The sequence below is a fragment of the Nymphaea colorata genome, chromosome 2 (genome assembly GCF_008831285.2).
Source record: "Nymphaea colorata isolate Beijing-Zhang1983 chromosome 2, ASM883128v2, whole genome shotgun sequence".
NCBI lineage: Eukaryota > Viridiplantae > Streptophyta > Magnoliopsida > Nymphaeales > Nymphaeaceae > Nymphaea > Nymphaea colorata.
The window spans coordinates 16722029-16743525 of NC_045139.1; the positions used below are offsets into that span (position 1 = coordinate 16722029).

The following is a 21497-nucleotide window of genomic DNA, read 5'->3' on the forward strand; positions in this document are numbered from 1 at the left end:
TATATGAACTCACCCAAATATCAAGCAGATTAATAAAACACCAAAACATTGTTCTTACCACCGAACAACTCCTTAAGGAGTGTTTGGATAATTGTAAGTGTGTAATGAATCTAACCCGAAAATTGCTGCATATATTCGTGGAGCACTAGAACCCAGTGTTCCACGAAGATCTTATGGGCAGTTTGGTATTAGAACATCTTGTAAGTGCTTTATGAATCTAACCTAAATTTAAGATAGATTCATATGAATTCACTCAAATTTAAAGTATATTCATGAAACACTAACATATTGTTTTTACCACCAAATAGCTCCTTAGGAAGTGCTTGGACAATTGTAAGTATCTAGTAAATATGCCTCAAGAATTGCGGCATATATTCATGGAGAGCTAGAACCCAGTGCCCAGTGCTTCATGACTTTAATTTTTTGAACAGATTAATTCATCACTCACAAACTGTTTCTTTATCCAAACACTCCCCTAAAGCCACAGATTTGTAGTCCCATGTGCCCCTTGGACTACATACCCATGGTTTTTATAATGTAATGCTAATCACAAATATTTTTGGCTCTGCTACACTGAATGACCATGAGGAAAGTTTGTATCCTTTTCTTAACATTAGATTTTCTACGTCAGTTTATAGCTTATTTTCATTTCTTTGTCTCCATAAATATCATTTAGATATGAGTATTTCTAAATGAGCACTCTTCCAGCCATTTTTTCAGCTCTGCCACACTGAATTTCCTCATGGTTATGAGGAAAGTTGTATCTTTTCCTTGAAATTAGATTTTCTACGCTTTTCATTTCTTTGTTCCTATCAATATCATTTATTTAGTCTACTTTTTTACTTCATATGTGGTCGATTTTATTGTTTGCATTTAGGAGGCGTTTGATTACTTCATATTGAAGATCTATAGATCTGTTTGGATATTTTGAAATTCATAATTCATGAAACTCAAGATCTTCAGTCAGACCTAATGTCGACGCTTAAACCATGTAATTATTTATGCTTCAAGAAATAGCTCTACGTGAGCCAATGCATCTCGATTGAAACGCTACGGTGCACATGCCAGCACCCACAGAAAGCCACGCCCACCGGGTCCAAGTGGGTGCGCCTCTCTCGTCCGATTCCAAAACGACTCGGGTTGCAGCGACACGGTTCTATCCAAAGGAGCAAAATGCATCTCCCACAGAGAGCGAGCGACCTCCTTCCGGATTCCCCTCCAAATGGAGGTCGCAACTGCGGTTTTCAACCTCCCCAATCGATTCCAAATCGTGGCGTCTTCACTGACGCCCTCCCTCTGCAGAAATACAACAAAAACTCTCCTCTTCTTTGCACCAGAGTCCTTCAAGTCCTCTCTCGGGTGGGCCATTGTCAACAAGAAACCGATTTCTGCAAATTTTTATGTGAAGAGAAGGAGAACTCTTTGTGGGTATGGAGTGAATTGCAGCAAAACTGACATAGAGAACGGAAAATGTGGAAAGGAAGAGTTTATAGTGGTGAACTTCTACCGGTTTGTGCACATAGAACAACCTCAAGAAGAGGTTGCCAAGCACCACTCGTTCCTAGAGGTTTTTCTTCTGAACTAGTGTTATTTTCTGTTGTTAATCTCGTCAAACGGAAGGCCTGAACACTCATTTTAGTGTTAATCTTGGTGGTGTTGCAGGGTCGTGACATTCGTGGTAGGATATACGTCAACGAGCAGGGCATCAACGCCCAGGTGACTTTGTTGGTTTTTCCTTCCATTCCTTTCAAGTTAAAAGATGAACGGAAAGCTACTTTGGACAATATTTTAATAGGTTATCCGACATACGCATGCAAATGGCGCATTGTTTTGATGGTTTGTATTGGAGAGGAAAATCAGCAAACTGATTTTAAGGAATCAAGAAAATCTTTATTATACATCAAAGAGGAAAATCATAAAGTGAAATTTTAGGAAAGAAGTTATAATCTTTCCTTCTATTGTTGTAAATCACAAGATTGTGATCTTCCAATTCCAATCCCAAAACTTGTGGGATCTGCACATACTGTAAACTTGTATAAATACCCCATCAAACATGAAATGAAGTATCTCTTTTTGGCTCCTTCATCTTCCTCGTTCATCTTCTTTCCTCACGCTTTTCTTTACATGGTATCAGAGCAGTGAAAGAAGAGAAGAGAAAAGAGTGTCGCTTACCCTGTCTGTCTTCTCCATTTCTTGATAAGCAGTGCGAGAAAGACAGAAAGAGCTGTTGAGATCGGGAGGTCGCCCATTCGTTCATTTGCTCTCCGATCTTCCATAACCGGTCTATTTCTGTCGTCGACCGCCAAATTCATCACCAAAACTTGGTGGGGATTGGCCATTTTCCATTTCCCTCAGTTTTCGTTCCCATTTCCCTTCTTCCAGAGCAGAGGAAGAAGGGAAATCACCATGGAGGGCCAGAAATCGCCCAATCTTTGGTTGGGGTTTAGAAGAGTAAGAAAGGAAAATCGCTCTCTCTCTCTTTCCCTCCCCGTTTCGCCTCTCTCTGCATACTCTCTCTTAGCCCCATTCAGAGAGAGAGGGAAGTCCTAGTACCCAAGGAGAAACGGAGGCTGCCCGATTCTTCTCCTTCGACGCATCTTCCGCTTCCTGGAGGGCAGCTTCGATGTCGATCTCCATGTCGGCATAAAGACGGGCGAAGGTGTTGTCATCGGAGATCAGGAGGAGGTCGCCCATCTCCTCTGCCTCCTTCACGTCTTCAGGAGGAGGTCGTCCATCTTCCTCAACGTATCACTATCGAGTTACCAATCTCGCTCTCTCCTTCTCTCTCTTCTCAGAGATCAGAAGGGAAGCGGGTGGAGGCAATCCCAGAAGTGTGTGGATTCTCAGACCTACCACATTTTGGCGTCCCTCCTCCTTCTTTTTGGTGGCCGCATCATGCCTACAGGAGGTTCCGACGAACACTGGTTTGAGGAAGAGGTCGTTTGGCAAGGCAGACTCATCGTGTGTGCTGGTCATCTTCATCGTCTCGCTCAAACCTCTGTTTCTGAGCTTTTCCTGAAGTGCCGCTCGATTCTGCAAAAGGTGCTCTTCGTAAGGTCGTGTAGGGTTCTTGCGTCCGCAAGCCCCCGTCTCCTTGCTCCTCCCTCCGGCCGCCCTCTTTGATGCGTTCCTGGATCGCTCTCTCAAGCGCTCCCTTTTTGCTTCTAGAAGCTTCTCCGAAAGGCAATCTAAGGGACGAAGATTGCTAGGCAAAGAACCATTGGATTGGGTGAGGGATTCTCGCCGAAAGGGGTTCTCTTCTAATTGGATTTGGATCTGAAACTTGCATTCAATATTTTTCACTATGGCCACAACCCCTGTGGTTGATCGGACTACTGGTGAACAAAATGAATCGCCTTTCATCATGCACCACTCTGATAATCCTGGTGCTATTCTAGTGACAAATCCTCTTGTTGGCGACAACTATTCCACATGGCGACGGACAATGAAGATGGCCCTTAGTGCCAAGAACAAGTTCGAATTTGTTGATGGTTCTATTCCAAAACCAACAACCACTAGTTCAGACTATATGACATGGGTTCGTTGTAATGATTTGGTTCTATCATGGATTCTCAATTCATTATCCAAGGAGATAGCGAATAGCGTCATCTATGCCAGTGAAGCTCACGAAGTTTGGATTGATCTTCAAGAACGTTTCTCTCAAGGTAACGCTACTCGTATTTATCAATTGAAGAAGATGATATCTGATTTACGTCAAGAACAAAATTCGTTGGCTGTCTACTTCACTACACTCAAAACTTTTTGGGATGAACTTGGATCTTATTCAACTGTGTCTACATGTACTTGTGGTGCGTTCAAAGAGTTTCATTCATGTCAAGATCATGAGAAAGTTTATCAGTTCTTAATGAGGTTGAATGAAAGTTTTAGCAATCTTTGTAGTCAGATTCTTGCTATCGATCCTCTACCCAACATTAATAGGGTCTATACTATGCTGCTTCAAGAAGAGACTCAACATCCTGCATGTACTTGTGGTGCATTCAAAGAGTTTCATTCATGTCAAGATCATGAGAAAGTTTATCAGTTCTTAATGAGGTTGAATGAAAGTTTTAGCAATCTTCGTAGTCAGATTCTTGCTATCGATCCTCTACCCAACATTAATAGGGTCTATGCTATGCTGCTTCAAGAAGAGACTCAACATCTTCTCACACCAAAAATGTCTGGATCCAATAACATAGCTCTTGCAGCCAGGTCTTCTCCTACATCATATACCAAAAAGAATCTGGTAAGGACACTTAATGCTACTCGCAATCGTCCTTGACCACAATGTAATCATTGTGGAATGCTCGAGCATATAAAATCTCGATGTTATGTGCTTCATGGTTATCCTCCAAATCATCCTAAGACTGCAAGTTCAACTATTGATTCTTCTAAAATTGACAAGGCGCAACAGGGAAGAACATTGGCTAATAATGTAAAAGTCAATGCTGTTTTGTCACAACTTACCGAAGAACAGGTCAGTCAATTGGCATCTTGGTTAAATGTTGATACTTCACCGGCTGTTGCTAATCTAGCAGGTAAACAATCATTCCCAACTCATTTTCCTTGGGTTATTGACACCGGAGCCTCAGACAACATGACACCTCATTTACATTTGCTCTCTAATATCAAAACTCTATCAAAACATCGTGTGATCAACCTATCAAATGGACATCAAACACTAGTCTCTATTACTGGAACCGTTTATCTTTTAGCCACTATTCAGCTTACTGATGTCCTATATATTCATGATTTTAAATACAATTTATTATCAGTTCCAAAGTTTACCAAGACCATTAATTGTATTGCTGTTTTTCTTTCAACCTGTTGTGCTTTCCAGGACCCTTTGTCGAGGAAGCTGATTGGAGTGGGTAACTTGAACGGTGGACTTTACCATCTTCTTCTTCCAACTGCTTCACATGCTTTGTTTGCTTCTCCTAGTCATAAGACAACTCATATATGACATATGAGACTTGGATATCCTTCATTTGATAAGACTTTTTCATTGAATGAAAACATTTCTATTTCCAAGCATGATTCTCCTTGTGATGCATGTCTTAAAGCTAAGTTCACTCATTTGCCTTTTCCAACTAGTACTAGTAGAGCAAGTGATCCGTTCGGCTTGATTTATTGTGATATTTGGGGAGGATATGCTACGCCGTCACACACGGGAGCACATTACTTTCTCACCATAGTAGATGATTTTACATGATCGACTTGGGTCTTCTTGATGAGGTTCAAATTTGAAACATTTGCCTGCTTAACTCGTTTTTATGCCACAGTATTTACTCAATTCAATACTCATGTGAAATGTGTTCAGAGTGATAATGGTGCTGAATTTACAGCTAATAATATGCAAGCCTATTTTCATGAGCATGGCATCGAACATCAAACTTCATGTGTTGGAACTCCTCAACAAAATGAGCGTGTTGAGAGGGAACATCGTCATCTATTAGAGGTGGCACGAGCACTTAGGTTTCAAGCAAATCTACCTATTACTTTTTGGGGTGAACGTATTTTGACTACAACTTTTTTAATAAATAGAATGCCGTCAACTCTTTTGAATGACAAGTTTATTTTCATGAGCATGGCATCGAACATCAAACTTCATGTGTTGGAACTCCTCAACAAAATGAGCGTGTTGAGAGGAAGCATCGTCATCTATTAGAGGTGGCACGAGCACTTAGGTTTCAAGCAAATCTACCTATTACTTTTTGGGGTGAATGTATTTTGACTGCAACTTTTTTAATAAATAGAATGCCGTCAACTCTTTTGAATGACAAGTCTTCATTTGAACTTCTTTATAATAAAAAACCCAATTATGCTGACTTGCGTGTTTTTAGATGCTTGTGCTATGCCAAAAATTTAAATCCACTGCACAAGTTCTCATCACGTGCATACAAATGTGTTTTTGTAGGTTATCCTCACAATCAAAAAGGGTTTCGTGTTTATGATTTAGATACCAAACAAATTTTTACAAACAGAGATATAACCTTTTTTGAGGATCATTTTCCATTTCTAACAAAAAACTATCATACTAATGATTTGAACAATGTCGTTTTGCCTCAACCCCAAGACGATTGTCTTGATGAGAAGTATATGACACCGTGTAAGAATGACATTCCAAAAAATTCTTCCCCACTATCACCCATTCAATCTCACGATTCCATCAACAATGCCAAAATCAGCCAGTCTCTCATGTTTCATATCAACAACCTATGTCAGACATTTCACTTTCTTCAAACTCACTTGCTTTACACCGATCTAGTCGTACCCGTCATTCCCCTTCCTACCTTCAAGACTATGTGTGTTCCAATGTGATGGTTACAAGTTCACCGCCTAAGGTATCTACTTCAACTAAGCAATCCTCAGGTACACGTTATCCCATACATAATTATCTACTTGTTCACAAATTCTCTAAATATCATTATGCCTTTTTAACCTCTATCATGAGTGATGTTGAACCTAGCTCGTATGCGGAAGCCGTTAAGTATCAACATTGGCAAAGTGCTATGGCTGATGAGATTCAGGCTATTGAACAAAACAGAACATGGTCTATTACTACTTTGCCTCCAAACAAACATCCAATTGGATGTCGTTGGGTTTATAAGATAAAACGACGATCAGATGGAAGTATTGAACGCTACAAAGCCAGCCTTGTCGCCAAAAGGTACACTCAACTAGAGGAACTTGATTATTATGAGACATTTGCTCCAGTTGCAAAATTAACAACCATGCGCACGCTCCTTGCTCTTGCCTCTATTCAAGGATGGTACCTATATCAAATGGATGTGAGTAATGCATTTATACATGGAGAATTACATGAGGAAATATACATGAGCATTCCACCAGGCCTCTTGCGTGAGGGGGAGTATACTAGTAATAAAGTGTGTCGCTTTCATAAGTCTCTGTATGGACTCAAGGAAGTGCCACGTAACTGGTTTCACAAGCTGTTATCAACACTCAAAGGCGCTGGTTTCATTCAATCATCAGCTGACAGCACTCTCTTTACTCGGAAACATGAAAAACCATTTATTGTTATTCTTGTCTATGTTGATGATCTTATCATTGCAGGAAATGATGAACCATGAATTGCTTCAGTTAAGCAATATTTACATTCGAAATTTCATATTAAGGACTTAGGAATACTTAAGTATTTTCTTGGCATAGAAGTTGCAAGAGCGCCATCGGAAATATTTCTAAGTCAAAGAAAATATATTCTGGATATTTTGAATGATGCAGGTTTGATGGGAGCTAAGCCTATGGACTTTCCAATGGAGCAAAAATTGCGATTAACTCCCAATGATGGTATTCCACTGAAAGATCCAGCTAAATACAGGAGGTTAGTTGGACGTTTGATTTATTTAACCATTACTCGTCCAAACATAATGTATTTAGTCCAAGTTCTCAGTCAATTCATGCAATCGCCACAAACTATACATTATCAAGCAGCACTTAGAGTATTGAAGTATTTGAAGGCTTCACCAGCAAAATGAATATTTTTATCCTCATCAAGTGCAACACAATTGAAGGCTTATTGTGACTCAGATTGGGCTAGCTATCCTAACACTCGTAAATCAGTTAGTGGATATATTGTGTTCTTGGGGAATAGCCCTATCTCTTGGAAATCAAAGAAGCAGTCTATTATTACTAGATCGTCTGCTGAAGCAGAATACAGGGCAATGGCTTTGACAACTTGTGAAGTTGTTTGGTTAAAAGCCTTATTGAATGACTTGGGGTGGAGTCATGATAAACCAGTCAATTTATATTGCGACAATCAAGCAGCTTTGCATATTTCAGCAAATCCAGTTTTTCATGAAAGAACAAAACAAATAGAGCTAGATTGTCACTTTGTAAGAGAAAAAAAATCAGCAAGGAATCATTCGGGCTCATCATGTATCATCATGTTTGCGACTAGCTGATATTTTCACTAAACCATTGGGGAAAGACAGTTTTCAAACTTTAAGAATCAAGTTGGGTGTTTCAGATTTGCATACACCAACTTGAGGGGGAGTATTGGAGAGGAAAATCAGCAAACTGATTTTCAGGAATCAATAAAATCTTTCCTATACATCAAAGAGGAAAATCAGAAAGTGAAATTTCAGGAAAGAAGTTATAATCTTTCATTCTATTGTTGTAAATCACAAGATTGTGATCTTCCAATCCCCAAATTTGTGGGATCTGCACATACTGTAAACTTGTATAAATACCCCATCATACATGAAATGAAGTATCTCTTTTTGGCTCCTTCATCTTCCTCGTTCCTCTTCTTTCCTCACGCTTTTCTTCACAGTTTGAATGCTGGTCTTCTGCTCAGTCATGATATGGCGGTCTTCATTTATCGAAAAAGAAGCTTGTTGTTGAATTGTCTTCATGCTTGTCTCATGCTACTGTCCCACAATGTGGTTAGTTCTATAGTAAGCTGTCTACATGAAGATTTTTCTCTTTTTTATATCATCCATGCAATCTCTGTGCATGACACTTCAGAAATAATTTCACGTGTATAAGTGTACTTCTAACTGTAAATGTGGTTGCTACTTCAGGATCTAATAAGTAACACTCATAGGACATAAACAAATAAGCTGGTTTGCGTTTGTATTTTTACTACTATCGCTCTTCAAGTGGCCTTGCTTGTGAATATGGAACTGCAGGTTTGAATTTGAAACTGCCGGATCATTTTATGGGAAGAAAATGCATGCAAATTTCCTTTTTAACCCTTCTGTTTTGTGTTGGTCAAGTAAAATTTCCCGTCAAGTTGCCTCTAAGGACTAATGTGCATCTTTGCTGCAGTATAGCGGCCCATCCCAGGATGCATTGGCATACGTCGAATGGTTGAAGGAAGATGACCGATTTTCTGATATTTTGGTTCAGATTACACCAGCATCAAGTGGGCATGCATTTCCTTGCCTTAAACTGCGGTATAAACCTTCATTAGTCCAGGCAAGGCCATATATACGAACTTGGTGCTGGCATTTTTTTGAGAAAACGAAAGATTCGGCACTTTCAATGTTTCATTTGAATTATTGTTCTATGTGGTTGTTGAGTTTGATTGACATGAGTGCCTCATTTTATTGTTTCAGATGGAAGGAGGCATCTCACACCTTCCTATACTGGATCCAGAAATGAGGGCCGTACCATTGGATCCATCTGAGTGGAAGGAACGACTGCAAATGGCAAGACATTCATCATCTTCAGTTGAAATTAGCAGTTCAGCCCAGGAAAGGCAGATTCTGCTTTTGGATGTCAGAAATGGTAGTTTTAACTTCTCCCCCTTAGAATGTCTTATTTTTGATGAATTTGGTATTCAATTTGTTTCTTTTTTGTCAATTTCTTTTTACGAGTATTCTATTATATGTTATCTACTTAGACCATGAATATACGCTATCATATTCCTCAATCTGTCTAGCTGCTTTTGGAACTCTCGAAGGCTTAAACTCTTCACTTCGTTTTATTCTTGGCATTCGCTTCTTGCCAGGGTTTTCATTTGCATACTGTGTGTATCTATGTGGTCCGTGGAGCTAATGGTGTGTAATATGGATTGCTGGGGTCAACAATTTTAGATTTCTTCAATTTAGTTAACACCCTGATAATTTGGCATGTACAGGTTATGAATGGGATATTGGTCATTTTTGTGGAGCTCAGCGTCCACCTGTTGATTGCTTTAGGAACACCTCATTCGGGCTTTCTGATTCAGAGGTAAGAGTTCAAGCTGATGCATTGAAAGGGCAAATGACAACGAGAGGTCTGCCCTTCAGTTTTCCCAGTTTATGCGATTGCTTCAGTAGTTTTAATCATTTAACTTACTTTACAAGGAGGTAGGAAAACGAATATGAGTACATTCTCCCACTTGCTGATCTGTGAAATAGTAAAACGTTGAAAAGCAAACCAGATTATAAGGTGATGGGTCTCAGGTAGCTACAAATTTGAACTGAGTCAAATCATTTTAAAGGAAATCTGCATTTCAGGATTTGACTGATGAGATAATGTGATTTCTTAGGTCTTCATAGTTAAGGTTCTCTTACTTGAAGGATTAATCCATTACATGTGTTTGTTGTGTCTCTTCTGAGAGTACTTGAGCTCTTTTAACCATGTTTTATGTAGTTAAAATTGGTTAGTCAAATGGCATAAAGGGGGTAATTTTTTATTTAATTTTTTACAGTGAGATCCTTTTATTTATGATTGTGGAAGTTACATGTGGTACCCCTGGAATTTGAGGAAGTTAAATGTGATATTGCTGGATTAGAGGCTCTAAAATTTCTGAATCATGTCGGCCACATTTTCCTTTGATTCTCTAAAGATTGATCGCGTGATGTACACTCATGAATTTTTCTCGAAACAATAATGGTATTTTGGTCCTTTCAAAAGGTTATTGACCAAATTACCCCTGATGGCGGCTGGAAATGGGCAGATTTCTTTTGGTAAGAGCAAGGGCATATGGGCCTTTTGCTGCATGAGGCAAAAGTCAAGTATAGCTAGGAAATCCAACTTGGGGATTTAGGTTCCAGCAATTTCATGCCCCAAACAAGAAGAGAAAGTGCTTGGGCACCTTGATGTAAGCAGATCTCAAATTGGAGCATTTTTTGTTGTCTGGAATCCATGAAGGGCAATTTAGACTTTTTTTTTGCAGCAGAGGTCAGAAGCCAAAGTAAAGGGGTTTTTTCATTTTATATTGTATTGTTCTTGAATTGGATTAGAATCTCAGTGTTTTTAGTTCCAAATTCAACCTGTTTGCATCCATAATCAATCAAAGAGGTTACATTTTCATTTCAACATTCCAAATCTCTGTGTGCCACGAGACTCTTTAAATAGGAAAAAGTGAATTTATGGATCTAAATCCAACCATAAGAATATGGATTAACCTAAATCTGCCAGTCATTGTAACCTTAATCCTTCTGTGTGAATCCTTTTTAAGATGAACATGAAAAAATCCCACTGCCCGAGTGTGAAATGAAGGTGTCCCCCTCCTACCTTGCTTCAAAGAGTCCAGAGCTGCGTTGGAGCCCCGGTTGGAGCCCATGCTGCACATTAACTAGTGCATCCCTTTTCCTCCATCGGCACTTGGTTGAAGGGATATAGGCATCCATGCCAATTGAACTAACAACCAGCCACCTACCAGCTACAGGGCCCAAGTCGGTGCGCCAACACCCACTGGGGCTCTACATGAATGTGTACGTTTTGGATTCAATTTTAGAGTCTAAAACTAGACGAAAATAACAAAAGATAAACAACAATATAAGTGCAAAAAATCTTTGATTTAGCTGCTCTGAGTCTGATTCTAGATGAGCTTATGCCTGCTCAAAATCTGCTTCACTAGAAAGATGTTGATCCGACCACAAAAAAGCCCAGTGAAGATTCGCCCTAGAATATCATTGATGACCTCTAAAATGTGATACATCACAATCTCCTAAACAGCATTTGATTGATTCATTGGTCACCAAAGCCTCTACCAAAATGACCCTCTATAAAGAGAGAGAGAGAGAGAGAGAGATTAAACAGTCTGAGTGTCTGTCATCTTTGAATCCCGATAAACGTGCCATTTTTCATATCTTTGGTGCCCAGGTAAAACTGGTCTGAGCCTGGGAGCTGATGTGCATTCCGGGGAGCAACATCCTCTAAACTCCTCGACACAGTTGTTACAACATCTGCAAATGCAGCAAAGAGTATGCAGTAAAAATTTCAAACACTCATACATGCACGCAATCACACACACTAAACTGCAATACGAATTGTATGATGATACGATCTACAAAGAAAGAAAGATGTGTACATAGAGCAGAACCAATGTGCAAATTTTATGTCAGAATTTTATGCAACATACTTTACAAAGTAATACCTTCAGCTTAATATAACATTTGGCGACTGGAACAACTTTACTACAAAACCCACAACAAAGATCATCCAGACTCAGCTTCCTTTTGCCTTCAGGTTTCCGTGTCTATTGACTTCATAGATGACATGTGTCAATAGATACAGAAAATAAACACATAACCAGTAGCACCAACTCATCAATACTTATTTTCTGAAATGATGTTCTTGCAATTTATTTTGTGACATTCAAATGAGTTCATTAACTTCATGTTTTCACTAATGATCGATCCAACCTTAATGATCTCATGAATTTGGAAAATGAAGTGTAAACGACGCTCATTTCCTTCAAATTTTATGGTTACAAGAACCATGCTGTCTCCTTGCCAAATTTTGTGGTTATATAAGCGATGCTGATTCAGTTCAAATTTTATGGTCACAGATTTTATGCGAGTCAAAGCATAGTAACTGATAAGCCAAATGTTTGTTGAGAATTAGCAGTAAGGCTTTCATAAACAATGAAAAGTATGAAAATTAAGAAGATCTAACCTATAGCTCCTTCTTCCACCTCTACCTTTATTTTTTATTTGGTGTGCAAAATTCATATTTTCTTTTATGGTGCCTATTACATGTTATCTGTTTAGATAAACTTCTGCAACACAGTTTTATCTCTACAATCATAATCCTCAAACACTATCCAAGTCAGTGGCAGAGATACATGGGGCCTGGTGCAGGCCACGGCCCACACCAGCCTATCAAAAGTTTCATTTTAAAAATTCAAAGCTACATTGTGATGCATTAAAAGTTACATGGAATGCCCACATTAGCCTTGGGCTGGTGACACGAGTGCCACTCAGCCAAAAAATCCTGGCTTCTCCACTGTCCCAAGTACATAGGCATGTATTCAACTTCCCACTTCCTTCCTATTTTAACCAACTTTCAGTTACCTCACAATCTCTCATTATCACCTTTCACACATTGCTTCAAAGTCTGTAAGTGTTCTTGAGTTAACAATGTAACTAAATTACAAGCATATAATTCATGCCAAATTGCCAAGACTGATTAATATCATTTGATTGTTCACCAAGTCTGCACCCGATTGAAGTTCTCATGATTGTCTCCATTCCCTTGTATGTGTTTGTATGTGTATATTCAAGGGAAACTATTATAAGGACAGAGTCATCTTTTGAGTTATGAGTAAAGGGGAAATGATTTCCATCCACTGTATAAAGTCCGTTTTTCCAACTTATTCTTCTTCCTTTTTCCAATAATAGTTCTCCAGAAGATGGACTGATGAGAGCACAAGGTTCTTTTTCCCTGAGTTGTAGTCAATATGCCAAACCAACATGGTATTGTTTGGACAGTAAAACTCATGCACCACAAGAGGAAAAATGAGTACCAGTAGCTGTAGCAAAAACTTACAGGAAAAGGAAGTTGCAATCAAGGTTTGCACAGTTTATGAATGGGATATTGGTCATTTTTGTGGAGCTCAGCGTCCATCTGTTGATTGCTTTAGGAACACCTCATTTGGGCTTTCTGATTCAGAGGTAAGAGTTCAAACTAATGCATTGAAAGGGCAATGACAACGAGAGGTCTGCCCTTCAGTTTCCCAGTTTATGCAATTGCTTCAGTAGTTTTAGTTTTAATCAATTAACTTACTTTACAAGGAGGTAGGAAAACGAATATGAGTACGTTCTGCCACTTGCATTTTATAAGGTGATGGGTCTCAGGTAGATACAAATTTGAACTTAGTCGAATCATTGTAAAGGAAATCTGCATTTCAGGATTTGACTGATGAGATAATGTGATTTCTTAGGTCTTCGTAGTTAAAGTTCTCTTATTTGAAGGATTAATCCATTTACATGTGTTTATTGTGTCTTTTCTGAGAATACTTGAGCTCTTTTAAGTTTTAACCATGTTTTATGTAGTTAAAATCCTTTTATTTATGATTGTGGAAGTTACATGTGGTACTCCTGGAATTTGAGGAAGTTAAATGCGATATTGCTGAATTAGAGGCTCTAAAATTTCTGAATCATGTCGGCCACATTTTCCTTTGATTCTCTAAAGATTGATACAGCAGAGATGGATCATGGAACATTCCTAGTTTATTACTTACTTATGGAAGATGTGCTTTTGGTATACATTCAGTGTGATTGTTCAGATCCTCTGTCCAATGTCAACAAAGAAACTACAGATATTATGATGTACTGCACCGGGGGCATCAGATGTGATGTGTATTCCACTCTACTTAGGTGGGTGCCGCTCGCGATAATTTTTTTCTTCTTGCAAAGTTGTTAAGAGTCGTGGATGTTGTTTATTAACTATTTTTGTTAAATTATGGGCAGACAAAGAGGCTTCCAGAATCTGTACACTTTGAAGGGAGGCATCTCACATTTTCTTGAGCAAGAGGGTCCAGGAGAAGATTGGGAAGGGAATTTGTTTGTCTTTGACTCACGTTTGGCTCTTCAACCGTCCACCTTTAAGCCTGATGCAAACACACATGAAAAGCAGAAAGGGAATGGCTTAATCCACAAACTAACATCAGCCAGATGCTATTTATGTGGATCTTCAGTGCTTGAACTCAGACATCGGAACTGTGCAAATCTTGACTGCAACTTCCTTTTCCTGTAAGTTTTTGCTACAGCTACTGGTACTCATTTTTCCTCTTGTAGTGCATGAGTTTTACTGTCCAAGCAGTACCGTGTTGGCTTGGCATATTGACTACAACTCAGGGAAAAGGAAACCTTGTGCTCTCATCAGTCCATCTTCTGGAGAATTATTATTGGAAAAAAGAAGAAGAATAAGTTGGAAAAACTGACTTTATACAGTGGATGGAAATCATTTTCCCTTTACTCAAAACTCAAAAGATGACTCTGTCTTTATAATAGTTTCCCCTTGAATATACACATACAAACACATACAAACACATACAAGGGAATGGAGACAATCATGAGAACTTCAATCGGGTGCAGACTTGGTGAACAATCAAATGATATTAATCAGTCTTGGCAATTTGGTATGAATTATATGTTTGTAATTTAGTTACATTATTAACTCAAGAACACTTACAGACTTTGAAGCAATGTGTGAAAGGTGATAATGAGAGATTGTGAGGTAACTGAAAGTTGGTTAAAATAGGAAGGAAGTGGGAAGTTGAATACATGCCTATGTACTTGGGGAGCCAGGATTTTTTGGCTGAGTGGCACTCGAGTCACCAGCCCAAGGCTAATTTGGGCATTCCATGTAATTTTTAATGCATCACAATGTAGTTTTGAATTTTTAAATGAAACCTTTGATAGGCTGGTGTGGGCAGTGGCCTGCACCAGGCCCCGTGTATCTCTGCCACTTACTTGGATAGTGTTTGAAGATTATAATTGTAGAGATAAAACTGTGTTGCAGAAGTTTATCTAAAGTTCTAAACAGATAGCATGTAATAGGCACCATAGAAGAAAATATGAATCTTGCACACCAAATAAAATGTAAAGGTAGAGGTGGAAGAAGGAGCTATAGGTTAGATCTTCTTAATTTTCATACTATTCGTTGTTTATAGAAACCCTTATTGCTAATTCTTGACAAACATTTGGCTTATCAGTTGTTATGTTTTGACTCGCATAAAATCTTGGACCATAAAATTTGAACTGAATCAGCATGGCTTATATAACCACAAAATTTTACAAGGAGAGCATGGTTCTTGTAACCATAAAATTTGAAGGGAATGAACGTCGGTTGCACTTCATTTTCCAAATTCATGAGATCATTAAGCTTGGATCGATCATTAGTGAAAATGTGAAGTTAATGAACTCATTTGAATATCACAAAATAAATCACCAAGAACATCATTTCAGAAAACAAGTAATGGTGAGTTGGTACTACTGGTTATGAGTTTATTTTCTGTATCGATTGACATATGTCATCTATGAAGTCAATAGACACGGAAACCTGAAGGCAAAAGGAAGCTGAGTCTGGATGATCTTTGTTGTGGGTTTTGTAGTAAAGTTGTTCCAGTCGCCAAATGTTACATTAAGCTGAAAGTATTACTTTATAAAGTATGTTGCATAAGATTCTGACATGCAAAAATTGCACATTGGTTCTGCTCTATTTACACATCTTTCTTTCTTTGTAGATCGTATCATCATAGAATTCGTATTTCGTATTGCAGTTAGTGTGTGTGATTGCGTGCATGTATGCATGTTTGAAATTTTTACTGAATACTCTTTGCTGCCTTTGCAGATGTTGTAACAACTGTGTCGAGGAGTTTAGAGGATGTTGCTCCCCGGAATGCACATCAGCTCCCAGGCTCAGACCAGTTTTACCTGGGCACCAAAGATATGAAAAATGGCACGTTTATCGGGACTCAAAGATGACAGACACTCAGACTGTTTAATCTCTCTCTCTATCTCTCTTTCTTTATAGAGGGTCATTTTGGTAGAGGCTTTGGTGACCAATGAATCAATCAAATGCTATTTACGAGATTGTGATGTATCACATTTTAGAGGTCATTCAATGATATTCTTGGGCGAATCTTCACTGGGCTTCTTTGTGGTCGGATCAACATCTTTCTAGTGAAGCAGATTTTGGGCAGACATAAGCTCATCTAGAATCAGACTCAGAGCAGCTAAATCAAAGACTTTTTGCACTTATAATGTTGTTTATCTTTGGTTATTTTCATCTAATTTTAGACTCTAAATTGAATCCAAAACATGCACATTCATGTAGAGCCCCAGTGGGTGTTGGCGCACCGACTTGAGCCCTGTAGCTGGTAGGTGGCTGGTTGTTAGTTCAATTGGCATGGATGCCTATATCCCTTCAACCAAGTGCCGATGGAGGAAAAGGGATGCACTAGTTAATGTGCAGCATGGGCTCCAACCGGGGCTCCAACGCAGCTCTGGACTCTTTGAAGCAAGGTAGGAGGGGGACACCTTCATTTCACACTCGGGCAGTGGGATTTTTTCATGTTCATCTTAAAAAGGATTCACACAGAAGGATTAAGGTTACAATGACTGGCAGATTTAGGTTAATCCATATTCTTATGGTTGGATTTAGATCCATAAATTCACTTTTTCCTATTTAAAGAGTCTCGTGGCACACAGAGATTTGGAATGTTGAAATGAAAATGTAACCTCTTTGATTGATTATGGATGCAAACAGGTTGAATTTGGAACTAAAAACACTGAGATTCTAATCCAATTCAAGAACAATACAATATAAAATGAAAAAACCCCTTTACTTTGGCTTCTGACCTCTGCTGCAAAAAAAAAGTCTAAATTGCCCTTCATGGATTCCAGACAACAAAAAATGCTCCAATTTGAGATCTGCTTACATCAAGGTGCCCAAGCACTTTCTCTTCTTGTTTGGGGCATGAAATTGCTGGAACCTAAATCCCCAAGTTGGATTTCCTAGCTATACTTGACTTTTGCCTCATGCAGCAAAAGGCCCATATGCCCTTGCTCTTACCAAAAGAAATCTGCCCATTTCCAGCCGCCATCAGGGGTAATTTGGTCAATAACCTTTTGAAAGGACCAAAATACCATTATTGTTTCGAGAAAAATTCATGAGTGTACATCACGCGAGCAACTGCTGAGTTGCCGTTGTGTTTATTGGCAAACACTAATCCTTTTCTTCTCTAACTAGAGTTTCAGAGAGAGAACCTAGAATCGGTTTCTGCTCGGCGTCACGGTACCTGTCTGAATGCCGGTTCGATCTCTTCATGTGGATCCCGAGACGCTTCACGTCCGATAGTTTGAGGGGTTTGAGAAGGAACTCTTTGGCTCCCTCCGCGAGGCATCTGAAGAGAAACCAAAAAAAAAAAAAAATCATTTCGTGTTCTAAAGAATTCACCGATTCACCCAAACATATTGGGAGCAACTTCATCTGACACAAAATTACCTTTATAGTTTCAGTTGAAGACTAAAAGATAAAACAAATAAAAAAATAACAATAAAAAATGTGAGAAATGGCGCCCTTGAATCGGAGATGAATCGATTCATACATACCAACACGATTTGAATCGGCCGATTCAGGCAGTTCAGCCTATTTTGTCCTTGTTTTGATATCATTAAATATGATAAAAAAAACATGCAAATCAACATTATAACAAGACAGATCTCTTGTTTTATTCCTGTTCCTGATCTTAAACGTCAATTGTGTGAAGCCCACGCCCCACTAGAAACGAGGCCGTCTATGTGACGTTTTATTATCGATAATTACAAAACGAGGATTTAAGTACGCATATTTAACAATTGGCGGCAAATAGTTTCTTCAATTAAAGAAATGGGGGCTCACCTGTCGATCCTCGTCGGAACATTTTCTGACGATACGATCACCACCGGGATCTCCCTCAGATCTGACGACTCCTGATTCACTCAAATTCAATATATTTAAATTTTCTGTCTGAAATTAAAAAATATATATATTAACTATTTATTAATTTGTTTTTTTAATACCTTGAGTCTTTTGAGCAGATCATACCCTGTCATCTCCGGCATGCAGTAATCAGTAATTATCATATTCACGCTTACGTCCTGAAACCATTGCAACAATTGCAGTTAGACCCCTCCACACTTTTCCATAAATTAATTTCTCATCGCTTGACGCGAACAACTAACAGATACGCCGAATCTTGGCGTCGGGATGTGAGCGTGAAATGAATCGAGACGCCAACCAAGGAAAGGACATGACGGTGCTTGCTCTAGAAAATATTTACAGAAAGCAGGCTATGTCAATGTTGTCACGATGGACGTCACTTTGGTTAATGATCATGTTCGGATCAGGAGTTGTTTGGATGACATTTCAAAGCTAGGTTTTGTAAAAAAAAAAAAAAATGGTTTTTGCCTCAAATATCAGGATTTTTTATTGTTTAGATGTCATCAAAAGTAGGTTCACGTAAAATTCAATTTTATAAAACCTGGTTTTGCAAGAAAAAGTGGAAAACCTGACTCTCTCGGGTTATTCACAAGACCAGGTTTTAGAGCTCACATAAACAAACAAACCAAGTTTTAAAAGACCATAAAAAAAACTTGGTTTTCATAAAACTATGTTTTTAAGAAACTGAAATATATTTGGGTCATTTTAAAAATAGAATTAGATATTTTGGTCATTTTCTCTAAAAATAAAATTTCTACTTTTACCTTTATAAATGACAATAATCATCGGCAACTCTAAGCCCTTTAACACAAGAACATGCAGAACTAAGAGTTTGTTGACAAACAATAAGGTTGCATTGATTGATGCTCTCTCTTTCTCTCTTTGCCAATCATCTTCAATTTTCTTTTAAACTACAATGGACTACAACTGGTTAGGAGCTAAATTAATTTTCATTATTTGAAGTGCATTTTTCTAGTATAAACATGCGCGCACAAAAAGAGAGAAAGCTCCACTCAAAGTCATCCTAAGAGTGATGGCTATGGGAATCGAATAGGAGACGTACTCGATATATGCTTCTCCCCGACCAGCTATCTTTATAGTGTGTGAGAGACAGTCCACTTCCCAAGTCATTTTAGTCAGAGAATAAACATAGTTGCACATAATTTTCTGCATCAATGAGAATATATATATATATATCTATCTTACCAGTCCTTGTTTGTGGTATAGCTAGAGAATGAAATTGCTTGATTTTAATGATCAACTTAAACTCCTACTCAAAGTACCAAAAACAAAATATGTGAACACATATACATAACATTAAAAAAAATTAAAGTGTCTTTGGTATAAGGCTATTCCCAAGTTCTTCCTCACATACTTGAGATAGAATATATAAATGTTTGTACATTTTCACAAATTATCTAAATTAGTGACCAGAGGATGGAAAAGATTTCAGTGTTTTCGACCATGCTGAACACATGATTCAATTATTTAATCAATGAATATAAACAACATCTAATAACAACAACAACAACAATAATAATAATAATCAAGAAGCATGGATTAAGCAACTAGAAACCTTTTTATTTGATACCTATTGAATTGAGTGCATATATTACTGCTGCTGAGGGGTGCCGGCACACTGGTGAGTTTAAAGCCCGTTAAAATCCATTTTGTATGTGCAGTTCGTTATATTGGATCTAAAAGCGTCGACTACTAAACAAGAAAACAGTTTCTGTCATTTCTTTATATAAAAGAAACGCGTTAATTATGTCGCTGTTTCACTTACATTTTGCGATGACTCGTCCCCCAACCCCAAGATCTCCAACGCTTGCTTCGCGCTGTCGACGGCCGTCACTGCACCCAAGATCAAAGCATTTATCGTCAGACAAAGAAAATTTCCGGCCACCCATCTGCCATAATCCGTTCTTCCGGCGACAAGAAGCACAAGAAGTTAAAGCTGTAAAACCGGGAGACGGTTTTCTTCCGGCCACCAACCTTTGTAGGAAGAGAACCGGAGCAGCCTCTCCATCACCTTGCGGTCGAGGAGACTATCATCTACGGCTAACACGTGGAGCTGCGGCGTGTCTCCTGCTGCCGGTACCCGTCGGGGGCACGACGGCCCCACTGAGATATCCTCCGACTCCGACCTCTTCTGTTCTTCAGCCGGTGGGTCCATCCCAGTTGTTGTCCCTCTTCTCCTCGTCAATGAGCTCACGGGGCTTTGCTTACAAGTCGCGTGCCCCGGAAAACCTGCCGGAAAACGTCCTCGCCGGTTTTTGTTTCTTGGGGGTTGCTGAGGGCTGGTTGGCCATTAATCGACCACCTTTCGTTATATATACGTTGAGAGAAACAAAACAAACCCATTGACGCAAGAACGGGGATAATGGAACTTGACAGTCTTACCCTTGTCTGTTAGATTAAAACGTCTTCTTTAATTAAAAAAAAAAAAATTGAATGGTTCTTGGATGCCCCCACCAAATCTTTTAATTTATTTTAGAAAAACTTACATTTGGAAGGCCATCCTTCCGCCTTGGTTTCAAATATGAGCATTATATTTCAGATTTTCCCCTTAGAGGCCCCATTTATACAGACAATTGCGGTATAAAAACCTACATTTAGCATTAAATTTAGAATATGAAAAAAAAAAACAGACTTTTCTTTCGTTTGTAAAAGTGAGCAACATTTTCGAAACATATTAACATAACTTGGGAAGTTAATTTTTTAGGTGCTTCAACATTATATATAGGGGTGGAGTTAAATTTTTATGAAGGGGGCGATTTAAAGTTTTTTAATTTTGATACACACTAAAATATTATTTTTCAAAAAATTTATATAGAACAAGCAAATTTTTTTAAAATTTACCCTTCTACGCCCCTGATCACATATAACTCCAGGACCCCTTGTAGTTGTAGTTTTTAGCAAAACGAGCACTACAAAAAATAAAAAAAAAATCACTTGAATATGCACTAATAAAACTATTGTTTCATGTTCAAGTTTTTATGAATGTTACTCTTTTAATTAGATTGCTTGCGACATGCATAACACTCGAATCAAATGATGTACCGTAAAACCACCAGATTCTGAATGCAACTCTAAAGATAATGGGCGCTGGAGGTTTCTCAATAAGAGCGAGATCCCTGCTTGGGAGAACTAGAAAATCAAAGCCCGAATTTGAGATTAAAAATAAAAAAAGTGGTCTGGAAACGAATACTTCTTTTTATTTAATTTTAATTTTTTGTTTTGCTGGCAAGCCGCCCAGCCCAAGGTCGGTGTGATTGGAGAAAAGACTCCGGCCGTTTATGATTGCACGACCTAACCTTCCAGCTATCACA

General features: G+C 38.6%; 2 protein-coding genes across 3 annotated transcripts; one reads left to right on the top strand and one right to left on the bottom strand.

Annotated features, from left to right (window-relative positions):
- Nucleotides 1-1201: 1201 nt before the first annotated feature.
- Nucleotides 1202-16329, top strand: LOC116247194 (rhodanese-like domain-containing protein 8, chloroplastic). Its single transcript, XM_031619212.2, has 8 exons — nucleotides 1202-1567; nucleotides 1663-1716; nucleotides 8788-8937; nucleotides 9078-9249; nucleotides 9602-9693; nucleotides 13951-14054; nucleotides 14148-14429; nucleotides 16033-16329. Exons 1-8 carry the CDS (start codon nucleotides 1223-1225, stop codon nucleotides 16184-16186), a joined length of 1353 nt encoding a protein of 450 aa, XP_031475072.1. The 5' UTR covers nucleotides 1202-1222; the 3' UTR covers nucleotides 16187-16329.
- On the bottom strand, nucleotides 7361-20421 carry LOC116247195 (two-component response regulator ORR3-like). Of its 2 annotated transcripts, XM_031619213.2 has the most exons (6): nucleotides 20161-20421; nucleotides 19952-20019; nucleotides 18246-18323; nucleotides 18085-18155; nucleotides 17483-17587; nucleotides 7361-8387 (listed from the first exon to the last, which is right to left on the bottom strand). In XM_031619213.2, the coding sequence occupies exons 1-6, from the start codon at nucleotides 20339-20341 to the stop codon at nucleotides 8369-8371; spliced, it is 522 nt and encodes a 173-aa protein (XP_031475073.2). In that variant the 5' UTR covers nucleotides 20342-20421; the 3' UTR covers nucleotides 7361-8368. The 2 variants fall into 2 exon arrangements, with proteins under 2 accessions (XP_031475073.2, XP_049931829.1); XM_050075872.1 differs by lacking the exon at nucleotides 7361-8387 and having other exon boundaries at nucleotides 16458-17587.
- Between the last annotated feature and the right edge of the window lie 1076 nt (nucleotides 20422-21497).